At 47.5% G+C, this 27,217-nt stretch overlaps 1 protein-coding gene across 4 annotated transcripts in view; it reads right to left on the reverse strand.

Annotated features, from left to right (window-relative positions):
- Positions 1 to 2,281: 2,281 nt before the first annotated feature.
- Positions 2,282 to 27,217, reverse strand: part of CCDC13 (coiled-coil domain containing 13) — a 33,168-nt gene continuing 8,232 nt past the window's right edge. Inside the window, exons 5-17 of one of the 4 annotated variants that reach the window (XM_083579587.1) lie at positions 27,079 to 27,159; positions 24,315 to 24,425; positions 23,009 to 23,113; positions 21,516 to 21,680; positions 17,700 to 17,876; positions 15,594 to 15,800; positions 14,227 to 14,351; positions 9,593 to 9,667; positions 8,829 to 8,957; positions 4,857 to 5,011; positions 3,380 to 3,515; positions 2,740 to 2,845; positions 2,282 to 2,566 (exon numbers count right to left, since the gene is read on the reverse strand). In XM_083579587.1, coding sequence (XP_083435713.1) covers positions 2,459 to 2,566; positions 2,740 to 2,845; positions 3,380 to 3,515; positions 4,857 to 5,011; positions 8,829 to 8,957; positions 9,593 to 9,667; positions 14,227 to 14,351; positions 15,594 to 15,800; positions 17,700 to 17,876; positions 21,516 to 21,680; positions 23,009 to 23,113; positions 24,315 to 24,425; positions 27,079 to 27,159 — 1,680 coding nt within the window. In that variant the 3' untranslated portion in view covers positions 2,282 to 2,458. Of the gene's footprint in view, positions 2,846 to 3,379; positions 3,516 to 4,856; positions 5,012 to 8,828; positions 8,958 to 9,592; positions 9,668 to 14,226; positions 14,352 to 15,593; positions 15,801 to 17,699; positions 17,877 to 21,515; positions 21,681 to 23,008; positions 23,114 to 24,314; positions 24,426 to 27,078; positions 27,160 to 27,217 lie in introns of all 4 variants that reach the window. The other 3 variants (XR_014540473.1, XM_083579588.1, XM_083579589.1) reach the window with 3 other exon arrangements.

Here is a 27,217-nt window from a genome sequence, read left to right on the forward strand (position 1 = left end):
GTTTCACCTTTTAAGTTGAATTACTGAAATAAATGAACTTTTCCATGATATTCTAATTTTCCGAGTTTCACCTGTAGTTGCCAATTTAGGATACCACTTGATGCATGTGCAGGAAGTTAGCGCGGTCCATGAAACCTCCTGCTCACAATAAATTTCTTAGCCTTCACGGTGCCAAAAAACTCTCTGCTGGGTTTGCTGCAGCAGATTAACACGGCTACTCTTCTGCAAAAACCATGAAGTTCCATCTTTCTATCTGTGGGGAATTTCCAGATTTACACCGGATAATTTCTTTTATTGCTGCACCAGGAAATTCGGACCTTAACAGTTCCTCTATTTGTTTGTTTTTAACCCATCTAAAAGGAACTCACAGTAAAAAAACCGGTTGGCATCCTTCCCTGCGTTCATAGAATTATAAAAGTTGAAAAGCACCCAAAGGATTATCTAGTTCTAGCCCTTGCAATACAGGCTGAGCATGGTGAAGTTGTAAACCTAGGAAAGGTAAAGGGACCCCGACCGTTAGAGCTTCCGGGTCATGTGGCCAGCATGATTAAGGCGCTTCTGTACTTAATTGCAAACATGTAGAGAAACACTTGGAATTCCCTTATCCGATGTAAAGTTGAATTTCACCCCCCCCTCCCAACTTCACTGCATGGTGACACCTTTTAATTTTCTGCCTTCTTCAGGAGGTACCTGTGGAAGTATCAGCTTTGCACATTATTACTGCCTCTCAACGCAGAAGCCACCGTGAGACATTATGGCCCCCAAATCATGTCTTACCAAATGGAATCATTTGCCCACCTTTGGGAAAAACATCCTTAGGCATCACTTGCAAGATGTGGCCATCAATAGCTTACAGAATAAATACTGTTATGAGTTGCGGGTGCCAGATTTCCCTCAATTTCAGTTTCTTAGAATTTAATCCACGCTTGGGAGTGTTAAAATTTAGGTGCTGGATTTAGCCAAGCGTTAAATAATACAGGCCAAACCGGTTTCCACAGTGTCCAGAAAATCAGTGAGCCGTTAACCAAAGACAAGGGGAACACAGTGGACCGTTTTAAAAGGCAGAGACAGGGGCCCCACCCTGAACTTTGAGCTAGTTAGCAGAGTTCAGTTTAGGATTGCAGTTGGGGGCTGTGAGCTGGCTGTTTAAATCTGAGGCTGCAGGAATGGCAGAAACAGGACCCTCTTGGGGTATGAATGCTGTGGACTCCTGCATCGTAGGCTCAGGCTGTATATATGTGTGAATAAACCATACATCATGAAGACACCACAGTCTCTCCAGCGCCTTGTTACCAACCCAAACCATGAGTAATCTCCTGGAATCCCTCACCATTCATAGATTGGGGTGGCACATAACAATAGACTTAGTTTAGCATTAGCCGCTCGCCAGCACAAACTGGGAACCGCAAATGCTGGTGGACTCTAGCTGTCGTAAATGCAGGTTTTTGATTTTCGTAAATCACTTTGAGGTTGTTGTTTTTAACAATCGAGTGGTGTATAAACTTTTAGCTTTTTGTATTTTATCTGTGTCAGGGAACTGCCATCGGAACTAGAGGAGGAGGAGGCGAGGCTCCACAGCGATGCTGGAGAGGGGCCAAGCAGGGAGAGAGGCAAGTCTCCTGTTGGGGAAGAAAATCAGCGCTACACCAGGGATAGAGGGGGGCCAATGGGGGAAGCAGAGAGCAGGCTCCGGGACTCTTCACTGGACACCAGCGGGGAGAGCACAGGTCCTCCGCTACCCACGCCCTCCCTGCACAGAAGACTTCCGCGCAGGGAGAGTAGGAGGAGACTGGGCGTCAAACAACTTTTATGTTGGAAAAGGTTTAAGAAACGCCCACTGACGGATTCTGCCAGTGACTGAACAGCCACGGAGTGGATGGCTGTCCAGCGAGAAATGGTTTAACCAGCCAACCTAGCCCAGAGCGGCGGCTAATTACGCACAAGCAACCCCTAAAGCCATTACAATCTGTGTTGTAGGTTGTGTAAGCGTGTCTGAGAAAATGTCAACACTAATAATAATAATAACAATAATTCTTATTCAACAATGCCTCAGCCGATGCGTTGCTGAGATCACACTGCTCATGAGGCCGCTTAAAGTCTCTGGCTATTACTCAACCTGAATTTACAGGAATGTGACTGAATCCCACCTGAAAATAGTGAATCTGGAAGCACACCTGTCTCCATTGTGTCTGGTTGTTGCCTTCTCTCTCATTTACAACAGAAAGCAGAGACCAAACAAGGAATGTCTTTTTTTCTTTTTGTTGAGAAAATAAGATACCCCTTTATCTTGTTATGGCTTTGCCAAGGGTGACAACAATGTCCTGTATTTACAGATTTAAACAGAGCAGCATTGCAGGCACACAAAGCAGGTCCAGCCATTTTCAACACAGGCCAGTCCTTTCGTGGCAGCTCCTACACTAAAGAGCGGAGGAGACCTAAAGTTCCACCGAAGAGACAGTTACATGGGCATCATCGTGGGTGAGAAGAGATGACTTCTAGGGGCCTCCGGCTGGCAAGAGTTTGCTACGTCTGCTACGCCTTCAGCAGGTTTATTCCTCACTCCCTCCTGCAAGTGTTCAAACAAATATCATTTCCAGGGGCAAACCTGGCCAGGTGTAAAACGCAAGACCCCTGGGATTTCCCGATGACTCCCTCCCTCCACAGGGCGCTCTGGGTGGGCTTGGCTTAGTTCCGGTCCTGCCTCTGCTGCCTCAGCGCTTGCAGGAAGATGTCTTTCACCTGCCCCACCGTCTCCTGGTACAGCCGGAAGTCTTCCTCTTTGGTCTTCGCAGAGTCCTGCAAAGCCATCTTCAGGCTTTCGTTCTCGTCCATCTGGATTGCAAGCCTGCAAGGACAAAAATCGGTCATCGGACGTCGCGAAGAACTTACAAACTGCGAAAGCAAGGCAGCCTCTTCCAGGCATTTTTATTTACCATATTTTTTGTTCTATAAGACTCACTTTTTCCCTCCTAAAAAGTAAGGGGAAATGTGTGTGCGTCTTATGGAGCGAATGCAGGCTGCACAGCTATCCCAGAAGCCAGAACAGCAAAGGGATCGCTGCTTTCGCTGCGCAGCAATCCCTCTTGTTGTTCTGGCTTCTGAGGCCCCACAAATAACGCTGCATTTTAAATAAAAGGACACATTCAACTCATGTAAAAACACACTGATTACCGGACCGTCCAGGGGCCAGATTGAGAAGGTGATTGGGCCGGATCCGGCCCTCGGGCCTTAGTTTGCCTACCCATGAGCTAAATGTTCTCTCTGCTTTCTTTTCTGCAACAACCCTGAGAGGTAGGCTAGGCTGAAAGATGCAGTGATTGGCTCAACATCGCCCGGTGGTTATAAACGTGAGCTTTCTCAAAATGGTTAAGCATCCTACCTTGTGGATAGTTCTTCTATTTGGGACTCCAGGGGCACCTCTGATCGTGGTGCTGATGGAGGTCCGCTCCTGTCACCCACGTTCCAGTCCTGCCTGGTGCTGTTGTGTGGCTGCGCTGTAGATGCGGGGCCTGTTGCTAGAGGAGAACACAGAATTTCCCCTGCGTTTCAGTCTGTACGCTACAACAGCAGCAAGAATACTCATCGCAAAGTATTGGAAGACAGAAGATCTACCCACTGTGGAAGAATGGCAGGTGAAGGTTATAGATTATATGGGACTGGCAGAAATGACCGGCAGAATCCGAGACCAGGGAATAGAGACGGCGGAAGAAGATTGGAAGAAATTTAAGGACTATCTCAGGAAACATTGTAAAATTATTGAAGGTTAGAACGATGTTGATTCAGAAATTAAGCGGTTATAAGCTGTAATGATTACGTGATCAAGAAAAGAAAGGTTAAAAATTATATAGAAATTAGGGGAAGGATTTGCTGAATTGAATTAATTAGAGATTGGAATACAGAAAGGGGAGGTATGAGGAGGTCGGGAAAGTAAGTTTTATGAATATAAGGGATTGAAATTATACTTGTTGTTGTATGTGTTCTGTATGTATTTTTACTGTTTCTGTTTTTTGTTTTTTCTATTTTATATAAACTTTTAAAACTTTAATAAATATCTTATAAAAAAAAACAACAGAATTTCCCCTGCGTTTCAGAACCAACCAAGTCTCCACGTTCGTCATGGCCAAACACAAATGCAGCAGCGTGGTATTACAACATGCCATATACAGTACCTCCACATGTGGTGGGAGTGTCCCCAAATCCAACTATTCTGGACAACAGTCATAGGAGAAATACGTAATATAACTAAGCAAGTATTAGAAATAACCCCAGAATTGGCCCTACTAAACATCTTCCAGGACAATAATGCCCATTTACACCACAACGAACTCATAACCCACCTACATTCAGCAGCCAGAAACACCATAACCAGACACTGGAGAGACATGTCAGGAGTAAGCATGGACCAATGGTACCAAATAGTATGGGAAACCGCCTTACTAGAAAAATTAACCAATAAACTGAAACTGGTAAAGGTAAAGGGACCCCTGACCATTAGGTCCAGTCGTGGCCGACTCTGGGGTTGCGGCGCTCATCTCGCTTTACTGGCTGAGGGAGCCGGCGTACAGCTTCCGGGTCATGTGGCCAGCATGGCTAAACCGCTTCTGGCGAACCAGAGCAGCGCACGGAAACGCCGTTTACCTTCCCGCTGGAGTGGTAGCTATTTATCTCCTTGCACTTTGACGTGCTTTTGAACTGCTAGGTTGGCAGGAGCAGGGACCGAGCAACGGGAGCTCACCCCGTCGCGGGGATTCGATCCGCCGACCTTCTGATCGGCAAGTCCTAGGCTCAGTTGTTTAACCCACAGCACCACCCGCGTCCCTTAGTTTGCCTACCCATGCTCTAATCTATGACATTACCTGCTTTGTTCTTAGAGGGGTTTTTTGGGGCGCCAGAATTCTTCCCGGACTCCGTTTTCAGGTGTTCAAACTGCTGCTCTAGAGCGATGTACCTGCGTTGCTGCTCCTGGAGCTTCTTCTCTGCTTCCCAGACCTTGGTGGTGCTGTCGTCCACCCTGGCATTCAAAGCAGAAGGATCCATAGAATCAGTGGATATCAGAGCTGGAAGGGACACCGCAGGGTCATCTAGCCCAACCCGCTGACACGCAGGAATCGCACCTAAAGGGTCCCTGACAGGTGCCACCCAACCTTTGTTTATAAACCTCTGAGGAAGGGGAAGTCTGCCACCTTCCGATTAGGCGCAGATTTTACTATATTAATAATAATAATAAATTTTTTTTATACCCCGCCCTTCCCGGCCAGAGCCGGGCTCAGGGCGGCTAACACCAGTAAAAGTACAGTAAAATCATAATAGGGAAAAAACCCCAATTTAAAATACAGGTTAAAATGCAATTTAAAATGCAGCCCCATTTTAAAAGTAGCCCATAGATCAAAACCATAAGGGGAGGGAAACATAAGGGTCAGACTGAATCCAAACCAAAGGCCAGGCGGAACAGCTCTGTCTTGCAGGCCCTGCAGAAAGATGTCAAGTCCCGCAGGCCCCTGGTCTCTTGTGACAGAGCGTTCCACCACGTCGGGGCCGGTGCTGAAAAGGCCCTGGCCCTAGTTGAGACCAACCTAACCACCTGTTGTCATGTTGTCATTTGTGGACCTTAAGGTCCTCCGTGGGGCATATCAGGAGAGGCGGTCCCGTAGGTACGTGGGCTGCATAAGGCTTTCAAGGTCAAAACCAGCACCTTAAACCTGACCCTGTACTCCACCGGGAGCCAGTGCAGTTGGTAAAGAACTGGATGAATGTGATCCCGTGGCAGGGACCCCGTAAGGAGCCTCACTGCGGCATTCTGCACCTGCTGGAGTTTCTGGGTCAGCTTCCAGGGCAGCCCCGTGTAGAGCGAGTTACAATAATCAAGCCTGGGCCTGGAGGTGACCGTCGCATGGATCACTGTGGCCAGATCAGGGCGAGAAAGGTATTATTTATTTATTTGTCATTCAGACATCTCAATGCAACATACAACATATATATATATAGAGAGAGAGAGCGCGCGTGCCAGGGAGCCACCACTGAAAAGGCCCTTTCCCCTTGTCACCACCCTCCGAGGCTCCCTCCGAGGGGGCACCTGGAGAAGGGCCTCAGGTGAACGTTATGGCTCTCGTGCTTTCACTTGCCCTCCTCACACCCTCGGTCCTTCGTCTACAAATTGGGATACACAGAGGCCAACCTCACAGGGTTGTTGTGGGAGCAAACAGAATCAAGACTCTGGGGCTGCAATCTTCTACACACTTAAGTTGGGAGCCAGCCCCACTGAGCTCCACAGGGCTTACTTCTGAGTCAACAGATGTGCACTGTAAGAAAAGTTAACATTGTTCTCAGTTGCTGGGTGTGGTTTCAGCTGTCGTGATTCCTTTGTAGTTGCTTTTCGCAGTTTCTATCACGTAAGCGTTGTACTGTGTTTCTAATTGCCTCTAAGGCACCCATAGAACTCAGGTATGTGGGCAAGAGGTAAACGTAATAAACGTGTTTAATTTGTTTGCAAGTTAAAAGGCTGAACGCCCACAGAAGATGTTTCCTGCTCACAGGAGGTCTGTTTATAGCTCACAAGCAGCCTCACGCCCAGCAATGCAAAGGAATTTTAAATAGCCAACAAATCAGCACAGTTTTGAAATCAGCAGTTAAAATCGGTGCAGTTTTTAAAGGCCCAGCCCGCCATTGTGATTAAAAATGGCGTCCAATTGTATCCCAGGTTTAGAACTGTGTCACCAAGTATATTTTTTACTTTCAGGGGCTGTGGGTTAAACCACAGAGCCTAGGACTTGCTGATCAGAAGGTCAGCGGTTCGAATCCCCGTGACAGGGTGAGCTCCCGTTCCTCGGTCCCTGCTCCTGCCAACCTAGCAGTTCGAAAGCACGTCAAAGTGCAAGTAGATAAATAGGTACCACTCCGGCGGGAAGGTAAACGGCATTTCCGTGCTGCTCTGGTTTGCCAGAAGCGGCTTAGTCATGCTGGCCACATGACCCGGAAGCTATACTCCGGCTCCCTTGGCCAATAAAGCAAGAGGAGCGCCACAACCCCAGAGTCGGCCATGACTGGACCTAATGGTCAGGGGTAAGGTAAAGGTAAAGGTACCCCTGCCCGTGCGGGCCAGTCGTGTCCGACTCTAGGGTTGCGTGCTCATCTCGCTCAAGAGGCCGTGAGCCGGTGCCGTCCGAAGACACTTCCGGGTCACGTGGCCAGCGTGACGAAGCTGCTCTGGAGAGCCAGCACCAGCGCAGCACACGGAAACGCCGTTTACCTTCCCGCTATAAAGCACTACCTATTTATCTACTTGCTCTTAAGGGTGTTTTCGAACTGCTAGGTGGGCAGGAGCTGGGACCGAACGACGGGAGCTCACCCCGCCGCGGGGATTCGAACCGCCGACCATGCGATCAGCAAGTCCTAGGCACTGAGGTTTTACCCACAGCGCCACCCGCGTCAGGGGTACCTTTACCCTTTACCCTTACAGAGTTCTGGAGACCCACAACTGAAAACAACTCTCCAAATTGGCCTACTTTGGATATTCCTATGTAGCTCCTCTAGAAAGATGGACAGCACTCGGGTCAGCACTAGGGTTGGAAAGGACCATGAGGGTCACCTAGACCAAATTCCTGCAATACAGAAATATTTTGCCCAACACGGGGCTCAAATCCACCACCCTGATACTAAGAGTCTCATGCTGAGCTAAGGTAGCCTTCGTGGAAGTACAACACCTTACTGCTGTTTATTCATAAACACTACCGCAAATAGTTAATGCCAGACCTCTCCTGTGTTAGTAACGGGCAGAATCAGATTTTTAACACGCCCATAAAATCACCAACACCCATCTTCAGGGAGGGTGCCTCTGCCACAACTGCCTCCGGGATCAGAGGCCAGTTGCTGAGGAGCAACAACGCGAGGTTATTGTCCTCACGTTTTGGTTTATGGGTTTGCTGCGGTTGGCCACAGTGGGGAACAGAACCCTGGACCAGACGGGCCTTTATGTGCGATCACAAAATTGGAAGGGACAGCCAAGTGTTTTGCAGCCCCTTCTCCTGCAACACTGGGACATGGATGGGTTAAACCACAGAGCCTAGTGTTATGTACTGAAGTTCTCACCCTGGGCCAGCAGGGGGATACTGTAGATAGTTTTCACTCAGGTCCACATATGCAAATAAGGGATTGAAAGTGACGTTCAGTGATTGGATAGTTACAGAAAGTGGTTACTGTGCGTTGTAGTGGAGCTCTGTATAAGCTCCACTACAGTTCAGTTTTGTTCTGGCCTGTGAATAAACAAGAGCTGTTTGAAGAATCGCTGTGTCGTCTTGAACACCTAGGACTTGCCGATCAGAAGGTCGGCTGTTCGAATCCCTGCAACGGGGTGAGCTCCCATTGCTCAGTCCCTGCTCCTGCCCACCTAGCAGTTCGAAAGCACGTCAAAGTGCAAGTAGATAAATAGGTACCACTCCGGCGGTAAGCTAAACGGCGTTTCTGTGCGCTGCTCTGGTTTGCCAGAAGCGGCTTAGTCATGCTGGCCACATGGCCCGGAAGCTGTACGCTGGCTCCCTCGGCCAATAAAGGGAGATGAGCGCCGCAACCCCAGAGTCGGTCACGACTGGACCTAACGGTCAGGGGTCCCTTTACCTTTACCTCCTGCAACGCAGGAATCACAACTAAAGAATCCCGGATCCAGAAGTCACAGGCTCTTCTTATGCCTTACAGTTCTTCCCAACTTTATTTTTTTCAAATTGCAAAAGAAGAAGAAAAGCGCCTTACAGTTCCTTGGTTTTCCAAGGCAAGGGAGACTTGGGAAAGGGGAGGGCAGGAGCCTGTTTCAAGGTGCTGTAATGTTTTGTGCTCACCTTTTCTGCAGGATGTTGACCATTTCTATCAGCTTGCCCCTTTCTGCTTCAGCGGCTTGTCCCAGGGCCTTGTACTCTGCAATCTGGATCTTCACAGTTTTCATGTCCAGATTATCAGGCTCAACAATCCTAAAAAGGAGAAAAAAGAAAAAAAGGAGGAAAAAGGACCTGAGTTGGTAAGGGAGGGAGAAGGGAACCCTGAAATACCAGTGTACTGGAAGAAGCAAAGATCACCAGCGTTGAAGCAATGATTCTTCAACATCCACTTCGTTGGACTGGTCATGTTGTGCGGATGCCTGATGATCGTCTTCCAAAGCAACTACTCTATTCCGAACTTAAAAATGGAAAGCGTAATGCTGGTGGTCAACAAAAGAGGTTTAAAGACTGTCTCAAGGCAAATCTAAAAAAATGTAGTATAAACACCAACAATTGGGAAACACTGGCCTGCGAGAGCTCCAGTTGGAGAACAGCCTTTTCCAAAGGTGTCATGGGCTTTGAAGACACTCGAACTCAGGACGCAAGGGAGAAACGTGCTAAGAGGAAGGCACGCTTGGCAAATCCACACCATGATCAGCTCCTGCCCAGAAACCAATGTCCCCACTGTGGAAGGACGTGTGGATCCAGAACTGGCCTCCACAGTCACTTACGGACTCACTGTTAAAACCGTGTTTATGGAAGACAATCTTATTCGGCTACGAGGGATCACCAAAGAAGAAGAAGAAGAAGAAAAGAGATTCAGCCAACTCCCGATAGCTGCCACATACCTCCCAGGAGAGACAGTGGATGGGAATGAGGTCGCCACGGAGTCCACAAGGGTGTGACCCATCTTAGACACCATCCTGGGGAAGGCAAAGAATTGCAAACATCTCAGCAACAGCCTGTGTGCTTAGCTTGCCCATCTTCCAACATCTGTGCATGCTGCCACGTATCTGGGGAGCGGGCAGAAGGCTCTGAAGCCCTGCCAGTTTACAGATGCTCCTGCGACTAACAACAACAACAACATATTACTTATACCCTGCCCATCTGGCTGGGTTTCCCCAGTCACTCTGGATGGCTTCTAACAAGAGATTAAAAATACATTAAAACATCAGTCATTAAAAACTCCTCTAAATAGGGCTGCCTTCAGGTGTCTTCTAAAAGTCAGATAGTTGTTTATCTCCTTGACATCTGGTGGGAGGGTGTTCCACAGGGCGGGCACCACCACCGAGAAGGCCCTCTGCCTGGTTCCCTGTAACTTGGCTTCTCGCAGCGAGGGAACCGCCAGACAGCCCTGGGCGCTGGACCTCAGTGTCCGGGCTGAACGATGGGGGTGGAGACGCTCCTTCTGGTATACAGGACTAAGGCCGTTTAGGGCAGGGTCAGCAAACTTTTTCAGCAGGGGGCCAGTCCACTGTTCCTCAGACCTTGTGGGGGTCCAGACTATATTTTGGGGGGGGGGGAAATGAATGAATTCCTATGCCCCACAAATAACCCAGAGATGTATTCTAAATAAAAGGACACATTCTACTCATGTAAAAACACGCTGATTCCCGGACCGTCCATGGGCCGGATTTATAAGGCGATTGGGCCAGATCTGGCCCCCGGGCCTTGGTTTGCCTACCCATGCTTTAGCCTGATCCACCCAGGTGCTTTTTGCATGCTCTTAGAGGTGACATTGATGATAGGAGAAACGGCGGGTGCCACTACCAAGAAGGCCCTCTGCCTGGTTCCCTGTGACAATGCTTCTTACAGAGAGGGAACCGCCAGAAGGCCCTCGGAGCTGGACCTCCGGGTCAGGGCAGAAGGATGGGGGTGAAGACGCTCCTTCAGGTATATTGTGCCGATGCTATACACTGACTACACAACTTTTAGAAGACGTCTGAAGGCAGCCCTGTATAGGAAGGTTTTTAATGTTTGATGTTACATTATGTTTTCACATATGCTAGAAGCCGCCCAGAGTGGCTGGGGCAACCCAGTCAGGTGGGCGGGGTACAAACGATAAAATTATTATTATTAAACCAAAGCTCTTCTGATGTGACAAATTGTTTCAGGATACCTACAACTTGGTACGCGGGTGGCGCTGTGGGTGGCGCTGTAGGATAAACCACAGAGACTAGGACTTGCTGATCAGAAGGTTGGCGGTTTGAATCCCCGCGACAGGGTGAGCTCCCGTTCCTCGGTCCCTGCTCCTGCCAACCTAACAGTTCGAAAGCACCTCAAAGTGCAAGTAGATAAATAGGTACCGCTGCAGCGGGAAGGTAAACGGCGTTTCCGTGTGCTGCTCTGGTTCGCCAGAAGCGGCTTAGTCATGCTGGCCACATGACCACATTTTTTAAGTTCGGGGCTTTTGTTTTTGCTATTTATTTTGCATTTTTGTTTTTGAGGCTTTTCTGGTTAATTTGTTTTTGTGACTGTGTGGAACCCAGTTCAGCTACTGATTGATTGATTGATTGATTGATTGTGACTGTGGGTGGCGCTGTGGGACGCGGGTGGCCCTATTGGTTAAACCACAGAGCTTAGGACTTGCCGATCGGAAGGTCGGCAGTTTGAATCCCCGTGACAGGGTGAGCTCCCGTTGCTTGGTCCCTGCTTCTGCCAACCTAGCAGTTCGAAAGCACGTCAAAGTGCAAGTAGATAAACAGGTACCACTCGGGTGGGAAGGTAAACGGCGTTTCTGTGTGCTGCTCTGGTTCACCAGAGGCGGCTTAGTTATGCTGGCCACATGACCCGGAAGCTGTACGCCGGCTCCCTCGGCCAATAAAGCGAGATGAGCGCCGCAACCCCAGAGTCGGCCACGACTGGACCTAATGGTCAGGGGTCCCTTTACCGTTACCTACAACTTAGTTCTCTCACTGAGGCAGAAAGCTTGTGTCTGGGATGTACCACTGCAGAGTACAGCTGGGGGTAGGTGTCGCAGCAAATGCTCCTCTAGTGCAAAAGGATTTATTGTGCGTGAAATATTGGAACGTCAAGGCGATAATCTCTCTCTGACGTGTAAGTTTTCTATGTGCAATGAAATTTGTTGGTATTAAGGGCCGCCTGATCATGAAAGTCTCCAAACAGCTGAATTGGTATATTGCATCACACAGGATTATCTGTCTCAGTGAGAACTAGGCTAATGGACACAGCCGGGTAGAAATAAAATCTGAATTCTCCATAGATGTACTGGCTGGTGAGGAATTACACAACACACTACTGCCCTCCAGCAGAAACTAACTTTGGATCAACGCATGCCGAAGGGTTTATTCATCATCTGTTTCCCAGGACTAGCAATCCCTTCTCAGACTCTGAATTATTTCTCATGGGATTATTAAGCAAAGGTGAGAAGTAAAGGAATAGAAGATTCCCTGATTGAACTGAAATGCCCTGCTAACTTCTTTGTCAGACTGGGAGAAGTCCTAGCCGCATAGATGTAAAAGTCTCTGGTTTGTAAGACTGGATGGAAAGTATTAGCTCAAACGACACAGGTGACTGTGAATAATCTGAGGCAGTATACAAAGGGCTGAGAGAGTCCCTGGAAATTCCTTGTCTGTTCAAAGGATGCTGATTTCATTCATGATAAGGATCCAGCTATCAAATCAGAGAAATACTGTATTTTTCGCCCTATAGGACGCACTTTTCCCCCTCCAAAAATGAAGGGGAAATCTGTGTGCGTCCTATGGGGCGAATGCAGGCTTTCGCTGAAGCTTGGAGAGCGAGAGGGGTGGTGTGCATCGATCCCTCTTGCTCTCCAGGCTTTAGGAAGCTATCCGCAAGGCTGGGGAGACCGCGGGAGTTCCCGCAGGGCTCTCTAGGCTGCGGATAGCAGCCTGCTTCCCGGAGCGCGGGGTGCACTGAAGCAGAATGCCCCGCGCTTCGGGCAGACACCCACAGCCTGGGGAGTCCTGTGGGAGTTCCCGCAGGGCTCCCTAGGTTGCGGATAGCAGCCTCCTGCCCGGAGCGCGGGGCGCACTGAAGCAGAGCACCCCGCGCTTCGGGCAGATATCCTTTTCTCCTCTAAAAACTACGGTAGGTGCGTTTTTAAAAGCTTGGGCTTCCCCCGCGGCTGGGGGAAAAAAAATTTTCCCTTTATTTCCCCCCCAAAAAACTAGATGCGTCCTATGGGCCGGTGCGTCCTATAGGGCGAAAAATAAGGTAATATATCATATTTAGAGAATTGTTACTATTGGGGGATTTTGAGCCAAGCCGTCTGAACTATTCTGCAGAAATCCAACAGGCACCCTCTGGCAAGGAGAAACTGCACATGTCAAATGTCTGCCTGCCTCTTTGGGGGAAAAGGTGTCAAGGTGCTATCCTGATTGTATAAACTACCCTATATATGACCCACTGCTGGAGACGGGATGTCAGAGTTGGGCTGAGCTGCAGCCATTAAGAACTTTGCCTCCAGATGGAGGGCTTGATAGAAGATTTGAATAGTCCGTCAGATCTATCAGATTGGAATACAGTCATACCTTGGCTCCCGAACGCCGTGGGAGTCGAACGTTTCGGCTCCCGAGTGGTCCAAAACTGAAAGTGATTGTTCTGGTTTTCGAACATTCTTTTGGAAGCCGAACATCTGATGGGGCTTCCGATTGGCCGCAGGAGCTTCCAGGATCCTGGATCCTGTATATGGGATCCAGAAGGAGCTTGCCATTCTGGGCCAAACTGGCAGCCTTCCCTAATAGGGTACCCTCAAAATGTTTTGGGAGTACAATTCCCAGCATGCTGGCTGGGGCTGATGGGAGCTGTAGTCCAAAGCTTTTGGAGGACACCAGGTCAGATTCAGGGGAATCTGTGCTTAAGTCCCTGCTCAGTTGATGACTGACTTCCAGGAAGAAAGGCCAGGAAATCATCTTAATTGTGAAGATTTGCTTGATGAGTGTCAGCTGCACAGTAAGGTAAAGGTAAAGAGAACCCTGACCATTATAGGTCCAGTTGTGACCGACTCTGGGGTTGTGGCGCTCATCTCACTTTACTGGCCGAGGGAGCCGGCGTACAGCTTCCGGGTCATGTGGCCAGCATGACTAAGCCGCTTCTGGCGAACCAGAGCAGCGCACGGAAACGCCGTTTACCTTCCCGCCAGAGCGGTACCTATTTATCTACTTGCACTTTTTGGTGTGCTTTCGAACTGCTAGGCTGGCAGGAGCAGGGACCGAGCAACGGGAGCTCACCCCGTCGCGGGGATTCGAACCGCCGACCTTCTGATCGGCAACTCCTAGGCTCTGTGGTTTAACCCACAGCGCCACCTGCGTCCCAAAGCTGCACAGTAGGCTTGCAAAATAAGTGTGGCTGGCCCAATAGTCCTTTTTTGGGGGGCCATGACAAATGCCGAGTTGCTAAAGCAATTTCCACAAACTGTGACCAAACTGAGTCCTCTGAACGCTTTATTCTGACAGGCAGCTGTATTCATATAAACCGAGGATTTAAAAGTGTTCTTTACCTCGCAGAGCTATTACTTCCAACAAGGTCATCCCTCCGGGATCCTGAAAAACCATTCCCTTCTTCTAAAGACTCGGCTGACAGTGTAGAAAGTGAGTCAGGACTGCTTTCCTCTTTTCGATGGTGCTGGCGTAAAGACATTAACCAAGTCAGACTTTACACATTTTTTTTCCTTTTTTTTTTTTGAATCCGTAATGGATTCCGTTCGACTTCCAAGGTACGACTGTACTTGATTACTGTATATTCAACAATGCTTTCCACCACTTTTCGTGGGACAGACATAAAACCATCCAGCCTGTAATTTCCACAAGCTGCTGTGCTCACTAAGCTGGAAACTCAGCCAAGCCTGTGAAGATCGTGTTTCACTAATAGTTAACTCCGGATTTGAACTGTAATTATTATTATTATTATTATTATTATTATTATTATTATTATTAATAATAATAATACCCCGTCCATCTGGCTGGGTTTCCCCAGCCACTCTGGGCAGCTTTCAACGAAACACTAAAATCCAGTAACCTATTAAACATCAAAAGCTTCCCTAAACAGGGCTGCCTTCAGATGTCTTCTAAAAGTCTGGTAGTTATTTTTCTCTTTGACATCTGGTGGGAGGGTGTTCCACAGGGTGGGTGCCACCACCGAGAAGGCCCTCCGCCTGGTTCCCTGTAACTTGTCTTTTTGCAGTGAGGGAACCGCCAGAAGGCCCTCGGAGCTGGACCTCAGTGTCCGGGGTGGATGATGGGGGTGGAGACGCTCCTTCAGGTATACTGGGCCGAGGCCGTTTAGGGCTTTCAAGGTCAGCACCAACACTTTGAATTGTGCTCGGAAACGTACTGTGAGCCAATGTAGGTCTTTCAAGACCGGTGTTATATGGTCTTGGTGGCTGCTCTGAGTCTCCAGTCTAGCTGCCGCATTCTGGATTAGTTGTAGTTTCCGGGTCACCTTCAAAGGTAGCCCCACATAGAGCACATTGCAGTAGTCCAAGCGGGAGATAACCAGAGCATGCACCACTCTGGCGAGACAGACAGCGGGCAGGGAGGGTCTCATCCTGCATACCAGATGGAGCTGGTAGACAGCTGCCCTGGACACAGAACTGACCTGCGCCTCCATGGACAGCCGTGAGTCCAGAATGACTCCCAGGCTGCGCACCTGGTCCTTCAGGGGCACAGTTACTCCATGCAGGACCAGGGCCAATGTAGGTCTTTCAGGACCGGTCTTACAGTATATGGTCTTGGTGGCCGCTCCCAGTCTCCAGTCTAGCTGCCGCATTCTGGATTAGTTGTAGTTTCTGGGTCACCTTCAAAGGTAGCCCTGTGCGATTTACTGGCCGGCTTGCTCTGTGATATTAAGCGATCCAATCTGGTTTACCTGCAAAGTGAACTGCTGGACCTCCTCCTCCAGTTCTTTCACCCTGGCCTCTCTCTCGGCCACCATCTGCTTGAGCTGCTCGATGAGGCAGTTTTGCTTCTGGACCTCCACGCTCAGCTGCTGCTCCAGGTTCTGGTGGGATTCCTTGGTCCTCTCGTCCTGCTGGCTCAGGTTCTTCAGGATGGCTTGCATCTCCTTCTGTTGGCTCTGGGGGAGTGGAAAAGGCACGGGGGTTTGCACACATGCATCATTAAACGCAGGTGGTGGCGTTTGACCCCTAAAGGTAATAATAATAATAATAATAATAATAATAATAATAATAATAATAATATTTTATTTATACCCCGCCCTTTCTGGTTCAGAAAACCGGGCTCAGGGCGGCTAACAACAAATTTAAAACACTTAATTGTTGCAACAAAAAAACAGCATAAAATACAGTATAAAACATGAATAACAATAAATTCAGAATTCAAAAATAAATGTTGGGGGGAAATCCATCCAATAAACATTAGATGATCACCAGGGCTAGCTGGCTAAATTAGTCCTATTTGGGCCAGCGAGGAGACCAGGGGAGAATTAGCTGTGGGATCTCAGAGCGGGTAATCTTCATAAAAAGGGGAGGGAAAGGAGGGGAATAAAAGATCAGGCTAAGTTCAAATAGAAAACCAGGCGGAATAGCTCTGTCTTACAGGCCCGGCAGAAGGAGGTTAAATCCTGCAGGGCCCTGGTCTCCTGGGACAGAGCTTTCCACCAGGTCGGAGCCATCACTGAAAAGGCCCTGGCCCTGGTGGAGGATATTCTGACTTCCTTAGGGCCCGGGACCTCTAAACTATGGTTATTCATGGACCTTAAGGTCCTCTGCGGGGCAGACCAGGAGAGGCGGGCCCGTAAATACGAACTACACCCTTGTGCAAATTAATTGAAACGAACAATGTAGTTTATTGTACAAAACTCACATATACGGACATTAGTATATGGCATTTCCGTGTGCTGCTCTGGTTCGCCAGAAGCGGCTTAGTCCTGCTGGCCACATGACCCGGAAGCTGCACGCCGGCTCCCTCGGCCAATAAAGCGAAATGAGTGCCACAACCCCAGAGTCGGCCACGACTGGACCTAATGGTCAGGGGTCCCTTTACCTTTAGATAGGGCACAAACACACATGTACACACACCTGGCCTGCTTCTGTAGGATTACAGTGGTACCTTGGGTTACATACGCTTCAGGTTACAGACGCTTCAGGTTACAGACTCCGCTGACCCAGAAATAGTATCTCAGGTTAAGAACTTTGCTTCAGGATGAGAACAGAAATCGCGTGGTGGCAGCGGGAGGCCCCATTAGCTAAAGTGGTGCTTCAGGTTGAGAACAGTTTCAGGTTAAGAACGGACCTCCGGAACGAATTAAGTACTTAACTCGAGGTACCACTGTATTATTATTATTATTATTATTATTATTATTATTATTATTAAATTTGTTAGTTGCTTTATCTTGCCCAGAGAAACCCAAAGTGACTTATAAGCTATACAGTGGTGCCTCGCAAGACGAAAAGAATCCGTTCCGCGAGTCTCTTCGTCTTGCGGTTTTTTCGTCTTGCGAAGCAAGCCCATTAGCGGCTTAGCGGGCTTAGCGGATCAGCTGATAAGCGGCTTAGCGGCTCAGCTGTTAAGCGGCTTAGAGGCTTAGCGGATCAGCTGATAAGCGGCTTAGCGGCTTGGGAAAAAGGGGTAGGAAAAAAAACCCGCACGAACTCGCAAGACATTTTCGTCTTGCGAAGCAAGCCCATAGGAAATTCGTTTTGCGAAGCACCTCCAAAACAGAAAACCCTTTCGTCTAGCGGGTTTTCCGTCTTGCGAGGCATTCGTCTTGCGGGGCAATCCTAGAATCCTAGAATTGTAGAGTTGGACGGGACCACGAGGGCCATACAATCCAATCCCCTGCAATGAAGGAATCTTTTGCCCAATGTCGTGGGCTTGAACCACGACCCTGAGATTAAGAGTCTCACGCTATACCAACTGAGCTACGCAGATACTGGTAGCATTCTGGAAGTTGAAATAGCCTTGAGCAGTAGCTGTTGCCAAACCCCTGGGGCGTGGAACAGCCAGATCGTACCAGCAGAGCATCAACGAGTTCGTCGTCGTGCTTCCCTTTGTCCAGCAGGGTTGAGATCTGCTCCTTCAGGGTTTTCACTTCGTGAGACAAAACTTTGTTCCGAGCTTTGGAGCCGTCCAATTTCTGTTTCAGCTCTTCGTAATCCTTCAGGAGGGTGTTATGTTCCCCTGAAAGCTTCTGCAATTAAGCAGATAAAAGAAAGTCAGACTTGATGTGGTAGGGAATTTATTTACGTATCGTGTATCCTACCTATTTTTGTGAGGAGCGCGAGGTGGCATATATCATAGACTAATAGTAATAGTAATAGTAGTAGTAATAATAATAATAATAATAATAATAATAATAATAATAATAATAATAATAATTTATTTATACCCCATCCATCTGGCTGAGTTTCCCCAGCCACTTTGGGCAGCTCCCAATCGAGTGTTAAAAAAAAATACAGCATTAAATATTAAAAACTTCCCTAAACAGGGCTGCCTTCAGATGTCTTCTAAAAGTTTAGTAGTTATTTTTCTCTTTGACATCTGGTGGGAGGGCGTTCCACAGGGCAGGCGCCACCACCGAGAAGGCCCTCTGCCTGGTTCCCTGTAATCTCACTTCTCACAATGAGGGAACTGCCAGAAGGCCCTCGGAGCTGGACCTCAGTGTCCGGGCAGAACGATAGGGGTGGAGACGCTCCTTCAGGTATACTGGACCGAGGCCGTTTAGGGCTTGAAAGGTCAGCACCAACACTTTGAATTGTGCTCGGAAACGTACTGTGAGCCAATGTAGGTCTTTCAAGACCGGTGTTATATGGTCTTGGTGGCTGCTCTGAGTCACCAGTCTAGCTGCCGCATTCTGGATTAGTTGCAGTTTCTGGGTCACCTTCAAAGGTAGCCCCACGTAGAGCGCATTGCAGTAGTCCAAGCGGGAGATAACCAGAGCATGCACCACTCTGGTGAGACAGTCTGTGGGCAGGGAGGGTCTCATCCTGCATACCAGATGGAGCTGGTAAACAGCCACCCTGGACACAGAATTGACCTGTGCCTCCATGGACAGTTTAGAGTCGGAAGGCTGAGAACCTTTTTGCAGGTGGAACGAGAGTCCACAACCTCAACATAACAACCTTGTGAGGTCGGTTAGGCTGGGAATGAGGTCCTGGCAAGGGACCACAGGCTATGGTTGAATCAGAGAGCAATGGGGCCCTGTGTCCTTAAATCCAGCCGTGTTTGTCTCAAAAACGACAACAACAATAAAGAAGCCCTGAAAGAGAGTGTGTTTTATCAAATGTGGTGGTCACGCGGGGTGGTAAAAGCTTTCTGGGAAATGATATATAATGAGTTGGGGGGGAATGTTTATTTATTTATTTATTTTAATAATAATTTATTTATTTTAATAATAATATTTATTCAGAAAAAAGTAATACAAAAGACAGAAAAAGTACAAAAATCATTTAGAAAAGGGAAAAAAAAGAAAAAAAAAAGAAAAGAAAGTTAAACCTTTACATAACTTTCTTCTTTTACTTATTTCCTTGACCTCCTCACACCCTCCCATTTTTGTATTCTAGTTCAAAAATTTTCCTTTCAGCAAATCCTTCCAACCTTTTTTTTTTAACCTTAATAATTTATTTTAATATATTGTAATTTTGCGCTCTCTCTTTCACCAATTTCATCAGTTCATTTTTACTTAATCCTTTATATCATGTCTGCCAAAACCACCTAATTTTCTTTTTCCAACATCTTTCTAACAATCCTTGATTTTGCGATATTTTTAAGGGTATACTTTAAATACTTATTCTTAGTACGTTTCCCTAGGGTCGAAAAAGATTCCCTTCCACGAATTTCCCTACTCTCATTAAAAGAAAAACAAAAAGGAAATTATATTATATACATATTGAGTTCCCAATTTCCAATCCACCCAAACCCCTTCCCGGTTTCAGTCCCCAGCATAAGTCCATCAATCTCAGAAAGCCATCAGCCCGGAGATCTCAAATCTGAGGCTCTTAAATCTCTTTCATGTCCCCTCTGCCAGTCTTTTTGATAATTTTTAGTATTAAAGGCCAAATCTCGGGGAAGCTCCAACCCAACAGCATCCACATTCCTTCCAGCCAAACCTCCATAATTGAAAATAGGGCCTATAAAATATTCCAAATCTTGTTTCATTCTCCTTTCAGATCCAACGGTCCCCAAAGTTCCAGCTTCCACCTGGATCAGATTTGTAATCCAAAGATCATCTGGTCTCCACATAAGGGGATCCCTCCATTTTTCACTTTCCAATTCAGGCCAGGCTTCCATCTTCCAAGATTTATTTCTCCTTGTTACCCTCATGTCAGGCTTCAAGTTGTAGCTCGCCTTTTGCATCTGCAGGGTTACGGTTCCCCCTTTCTTCGCTTCGGAGACAACATAGTTCTCCTTCTCTAATTTCCCTGTTTGTTCAGTTGAATAAAATTCCTGTGCCGAGTTCTTATCAAGTTCATTATTAGTACTCACTCTTGTTCCCAAAGTTGTCACATTTGTAGTCAAAACATTTATCTGACCTTGCAACTTTCCCAAGAGAAAGAATGTCTTATTCAATTCAAACTGAATTTCCTTCCCGACAGCCATTCTTAAACAGTCCAGGGTCGAAAAACAACTTCTCAGCTGGTCCTTGATGCAATATCCCAAAGCTCCCTCTAGGGGAATTTAAGTTTCTTTTCACTCCTCTCAGCACAGACCCAAAGGTCCCACACGTTAAATTGTAACAGTCCTTCCTTCATTTAAAATACAAACTTGTAGCAAATGTAGACAATAGAAACAAAGTCCTCTTTTTGTATCTTGACAGCTAACTTGACAGCTGTCAGATTATTCTGTTCCTCATCAGCGGGCTCTCACGGACCACTCCCGGGTCCGGGGGGGGGGGCGGGTGGCACATCAAATCCCAAATTTTATTCTTCCCCTGAGTTGGGGGAAAATGTTTAAGATAACTTTTGTTAAAAAACCAGAGGCTTTTTTGTTTGGCATTATAGGTGCGGAACTACCGAAAGAAAATAAAAGACTGTTTATGTTTCGATTTCTGGGAATGGAGTTGAGAGATGACTTAACCTGGGGAGAAAACAGCAAAGACCTGATGAAGAGAGCACAGCAGAGGTTATATTTTCTGAGAATCCTCTGGGAAAATAATCTCTCAAAGGACCTGCTGATGGCATTTTACCATTGTACTGTTGAGAGTGTATTAACTTATGGTCTGTGTGTGTGGTTTGGGAGCTGCATGGTCAGGGGAAAAACAATGCTGTCCAGGGTTGTGTGGAAGAAGGTACAGGGTTATAAAGACTAGGACTAGCCGTCTGAGAAACAGTTTCTATTCAAATGCGATTTTGGTTTTAAACGCAGTGTAAGGTCAAACCCCTTTACCTTTAAGGTAGTCTCTGTGGGAGTATATTGTATTTAATTATGAGGTAGCATGAGTTTTTAGGGGGCTAACCAGGCTGGGATAGCAGGCTTGTTGGTTTTTGAATGTCTGATGTAGATTTTTTCAATTTCATTGTTCTGTATGGGACAATGACAATAAAGATTATCGTATCGTATTGTATCGTATCATATGTATGCAGCGACAGCAGCAAGTATGCTTCTTGCCCAGAGATGGAAACCGACCAGAAATGAATGGCAGACCAAGCTGATGGAATATGCAAAAATGGCAAGACTGATGGGAAAGATCAGAAATCAGGAAGACCAAGTGTTTTTAAAAGACTGGAATAACTTTCTAATATATTTGAGATACATACATACAGTCAGGAAGCCCAGGCCTCAGATCTGAGCTCCCCTGGCTCCTGCAAAAAGGTTCTCAGCCCTTCCTCACCTCTAGAGCTTCTTTCTTTTCTTTTTCCAAGGTACGAATCCTCTGCAGGTTCTTTTTTGAGGCAGACGTCTTCCTCGAGTCCGCCAGGCTTACAGCCTCTTCCTCAGTGCTACTCTCGGACAACCGGCTTCTGCTGTGGCCCAGCTGGTTCTCTAGATCCCGGACCTGAGGGAGGAAATGGAAAATGTGCACCATTGCAAGTGTTGCTTAGCTGTGCGAAAACTGCTCCACTTATTAATTAATATAACACTGTATGTCAGTGTTGACATGGGAGGAGTGCAAAAGGGGTGGGATAGGGTCCCACTATGTTACTGTTATTATTACCAACAACCAAAACACATACAGTGACACCCCCCATGCAGGCTGATACATTGGGTATACTTAATCAATAATAACATATTCAATTCAACCACATGTACAATTCTATATACATTAACCCCCCACCCTCCACATGGTTATTTAACTTTTAACCTTTTAATTACCCCAAACTGGCTCTCTTAGCCTGAGTAGCACTGAGTTAAAAACAAAAGAGGAATGTAAATGGGTAAAATTGACGGCAATTGCAGCCAGACAGGTTAGAGCGAGTAACTGGAAAAACGCAGAAGAGCTAGGGGTGAACCAATGGAGGGGGAAACTGAAAAAATATAATAATTTTAGAATATCTAACTGTGAAGATATTCACAGATATGATATCTTCTAGATATGAAGTCTTCAAGATATGAGTCTTCAAGATATGAAGACTCTTGAGAGACTCTTGGGAGTCTCATGGACTGCAAGAAGATCAAACCTATCCACTCTTAAGGAAATCAGCCCTGAGTGCTCCCTGGAAGGACAGATCCTGAAGCTGAGGCTCCAATACTTTGGCCACCTCATGAGAAGAGAAGACTCCCTGGAAAAGACCCTGATGTTGGGAAAGATGGAGGGCACAAGGAGAAGGGGACGACAGAGGACGAGATGGTTGGACAGTGTTCTCGAAGCATGAGTCTGACCAAACTGCGGGAGGCAGTGGAAGACAGGAGTGCCTGGCGTGCTCTGGTCCAGGGGGTCACAAAGAGTCAGACACAACTAAACGACTAAACAACAACAACAACTGTGAAGATACACAGAATGAAAGGGTTTAAGGTCAGTGAGAAAGAGGAGGATTGGATTGAGAAGATATTGAATTATTTGGGTAGGAGGGGGTCCCACTAAGAATCCGATCAGCAAGCATGAGAACATAAGGATCTGTCTTGATCCACCTGGTGTAACAGTATTTACAACAGGCACCTGCTCTCCAAAGTTTCGGAGGAGGGTGCCTCTCAGACCTACCTGGAGATACCAGGAATTGAACGGGGAACTTTTTGCATGCAAGGCATGCACTCTGCAACCCTGCTAATCGACTGACAATGGACCAGAGCTGCGTGTGCAAACGGCCTGGTGAAATTCTGCAATAATCGGTCCGACTCTGCTATACAATGTTCGGAAGAGTGGGGGAACAAAGACAATTGACTCACTTTCCCTTGTAGGATCAGAATCTGCTGAGCCCGCCCACGCCAGGTGCCAGGTGTGGACAACAGATTTTGAATGTTGACGTCCTCTCCAACTTCATTGGCTAAAAGCTGAAAACCAGATACAGAACGTGATTATGTCATGGAAAATCTTTTGTGTTGAAGGTTTCGATTTATCATTTATTTTATTTAACCTTTTTTTAAAATCTTGCTCTTCAGCGAAATAAAGGTCATCAAAGCAGCCTAAAAATATTGTGTGTGTGTGTGTGTGTGTGTGTGTAAAGGACAGTCCCCTGCTATCAGGCTGACAATCAAAAAAGACACGACACAAAAGGAAAATGGACTGGGCAGGAGGAGAATATAAGCAAACCCAAGTTCAAGTTCTTGGCTAATGTGTTGCAGAAAGTGCCTTTTCCAAAATCTTTCTTAAGACCACAAGAGGAGCCCAAATTAGCTTCTGCCTCCATGTTTTTAAAGCTTATTATTTATACTCCATTTTTCCGTTAAAATAATTGAGGTGGCATTTTCACACAGCAGTTTTGTGAGTCGTTTTGCCAGGCTGCTGCGTACAACCCAGAAACACAGCTGAGGCACAGTCACTCCAGAAATATCTGAAGTATCCGCTGTCCTAGGATGGCTGTTCTGTTTCTTCAGCTTCTGCGGCCACATACGTCACTAAACCAGCCCAGGACACCTCCCATGTTCAATGTAAAGGTAAAGGTAAAGGGACCCCTGACCATTAGGTCCAGTCGTGGCCGACTCTGGGGTTGTGGTGCTCATCTTGCTTTCTTGGCCGAGGGAGCCGGCGTGCAGCTTCCGGGTCATGTGGCCACCATGACTAAGCCGCTTCTGGCGAACCAGAGCAGCACACGGAAACGCCGTTTACCTTCCCACCGGAGTGGTACCTATTTATCTACTTGCACTTTGACGTGCTTTCAAACTGCTAGGCTGGCAGGAGCTGGGACCGGGCAACAGGAGCTCACCCCGTCGCGGGGATTCGAATCGCCGAGCTTCTGATCGGCAAGTCCTAGTCTCTGTGGTTTAACCCACAGCGCCACCCGCGTCCCCATGTTCAAGGAGAGGACAACTAATACTGGCAGATAATGTATACCCTGAAAGTGACCTTAGGGGTGGGTCAATGAGGGTGACCTCACTGATCTGAATTGCTTGCTGGATGTCCGTAACTGTTAGGCCCAAGCATCATGCAGGTCTCTAATGGGAAAAAGCAATGGGATGCTTAGAGTTTTGGAATGTCTACACATCAGATCAATACTTACTGCGCTAAGAAATGCAAACTAACAGAAGATCCTACCTTCTGTGTCATCTTCAGTTCCTGTTTTGTGGTCTGGAGCTGGTTGCGAAACTCAGACACTTTGAAGTTGGCTGCTGTTAACTTTTCTTGCAAGGCTTTCATCTCTGGGCTCTCGAGATTCAAGAGGAAGGCGTGTTTTTCAATTAGTACGGATAAAGAACAAATGGCACGTTACAAGGCATTGTTTATTTATTTACGTCGGACCTCGGATCCCGAACGCCTTGCGAGTCGAACCTTTTGGCTCCCAAACGCCGCAAACCCAGAAGTGAGTGTTCCGGTTTGCAAACGTTCTTTGGAACCCAAACGTCTGACACGGCTTGGTTTCCAAATGTTTTCGGAAGTCGAACGGACTTCCGGAATGGATTCCATGCGATTTCCGAGGTACCACTGTATTTACATTTATACACCACCAATCATCTGAAGATCCACCACGCAAGGTGCTGGACTCTCCCTCCTTGGAGGTTTTCAAGCAGAGGTTGGATGCTTTAGCTGAGATTCCTGCATTGCAAGGGGCTGGACTATTCCAACTCTAAGATTCTACGATTCTATCTCAGGGCAGTTCACAAGATAAAAACACAAAATTAAAAGTTAAAACAAAAACAAAACAAAACACTTAACACTCTGTTAGGTGTGTGCCGGCGTGGTTGCTCAAGAGCGAACAGGCAAGACCCCCCCCCCACTGGTCTTTTGAAGGCTTTATTATCGGTGCAAAAACATTCACAGTGCAGAACGACTCAGTTCCATGTCTGCTCAGTCGCTAGCAGAATCTGGGAGTGGGTGGTCCTTGAACTTTCCCCAGCAGAGCAGTCGTTTGACCCCCATCCTATGCCTCCCCTCTCTGCGCGTAAAACGACTGCGCAGAGGGGGCATGGGCAAAGGGGGACCTGCCTCCCCCCCCCCCCGCTTTGCTCAGGCTTGGTGTTATGGCTCTCCCTTGCATCCTCCAATCCCTGCATCCCTTCCCCACTGGAGGCGGGGCTTCCTTCCTCCCCGGAAGAAGAGCTGCTTCTCACGATCTTCAGAGGCTCCCTGTAACTCAACTGCCCTTCCACCTCTCGCTTCTGAGCTGATGGCAGTTCCTGACATGCTCCTTCCCACGAGCATATTTGAATAGCAGTAGGATATTCATCAGCCAAAGGCCTGGTTGAAGAGGAATGTTATCAGAGCTCAAGGTCACATTCCAGCTTGGTGGAGGGGGAAGGCTCAAGGAGGGTGGGAAGTAAAGTCAGTGAGGGATGGGGCTTGGGGGAAGGGGGTGTGGTCTGGGGAAAATCCCAAAGGCAGATGCTCTACCATTGAAATGCCTGGATTAGATTAGGGTTACCAGACAAACCTAGGCAGCATCTTAAAAAGCAGAGACATCACCTTGCCCACAAAGGTCCATATAGTTAAAGCTATGGTTTTCCCAGTAGTGATGTATGGAAGTGAGAGCTGGACCATAAAGAAGGCTGATCGCCGAAGAATTGGTGCTTTTGAATTATGGTGCTGTAGGAGACTCTTGAGAGTCCCATGGACTGCAAGAAGAACAAACCTCTCTATTCTGAAGGAAATCAGCCCTGAGTGCTCCCTGGAAGGACAGATCCTGAAGCTGAGGCTCCAATACATGAGAAGAGAAGACTCCCTGGAAAAGACCCTGATGTTGGGAAAGATGGAGGGCGCAAGGAGAAGGGGACGACAGAGGACGAGATGGTTGGACAGTGTTCTCGAAGCTACCAGCATGAGTTTGACCAAACTGTGGGAGGCAGTGGAAGACAGGAGTGCCTGGCATGCTCTGGTCCATCGGGTCACGAAGAGTCGGACACGACTAAACAACTAAACAACAACAACCAGACATCCCCAGTTCCCAGGGACAATCCCTGGATTTGCAAATCTGTCCCCGGACAAATTCCGTTCCCAGAATGTCCCCAGATTTGCAATCTGTCCCCGGGAAACGTGGCAGTGGCAGCTTCAGCAGCCCCGAGCCAGGCTGGTAGCGCAGTTGGCTCTGGCTAGCTTCAGGAGCTGCGCACTCTAAAAACAAAAACAATAAACTGCACATTTATGTTTCACAGGGTGCGAAAGAAGGGCTTTGAACCTTTATACAATATGTATGTGTGCTTGTGACAGCAGTCACGAAATTAAAAGAAGCCTGCTACTTGGGAGAAAGGCGATGACAAACCTAGACAGCATCTTAAAAAGCAGAGACATCACCTTGCCAACAAAGGTCCGTATAGTAAAAGCCATGGTTTTCCCAGTAGTGATGTACGGAAGTGAGAGCTGGACCATAAAGAAGGCTGATCGCCAAAGAATTGATGCTTTTGAATTATGGTGCTGGAGGAGACTCTTAAGAGTCCCATGGACTGCAAGAAGATCAAACCTCTCCATTCTGAAGGAAATCAGCCCTGAGTGCTCACTGGAAGGACAGGGCACAGGAGAAGGGGATGACAGAGGACGAGATGGTTGGGCAGTGTTGTCAAAGCTACGAACACGAGTTTGACCAAACTGCGGGAGGCAGTGGAAGACAAGAGTGCCTGGCGTGCTCTGGTCCAGGGGGTCACGAAGAGGCGGACACGACTAAACGACTAAACAACAACAACAAATGTGTGCTTGTGTCTTTTGCCTCACCATTCCCCACTATTGACTCCCTGTTGCTACTCAGCTAAAAAAAAAAAAAGTGTCCCCGGATTCATTTAAAACAATCTGGTAACCATACATTAGATTCCCCAGTCCTGTTTTAAAAGGCTTATCCTTACTACGTTGAGAACACAGAGTGATTCATTCTTACCAGAGGCACTTCCGTTGCCTTACGAGAAGACTGACTGTCTTTCTCCTCAAGTGACTGGGGCTTGAGAGATGACATTTGTAACTAGAATATACACACACACACATATATACATGTTTTAGATAAATGCCAGCTTTTCAGT

This window comes from Podarcis filfolensis (genome assembly GCF_964270895.1).
Source record: "Podarcis filfolensis genome assembly, chromosome: 12".
Taxonomy (NCBI): Eukaryota; Metazoa; Chordata; class Lepidosauria; order Squamata; family Lacertidae; genus Podarcis; species Podarcis filfolensis.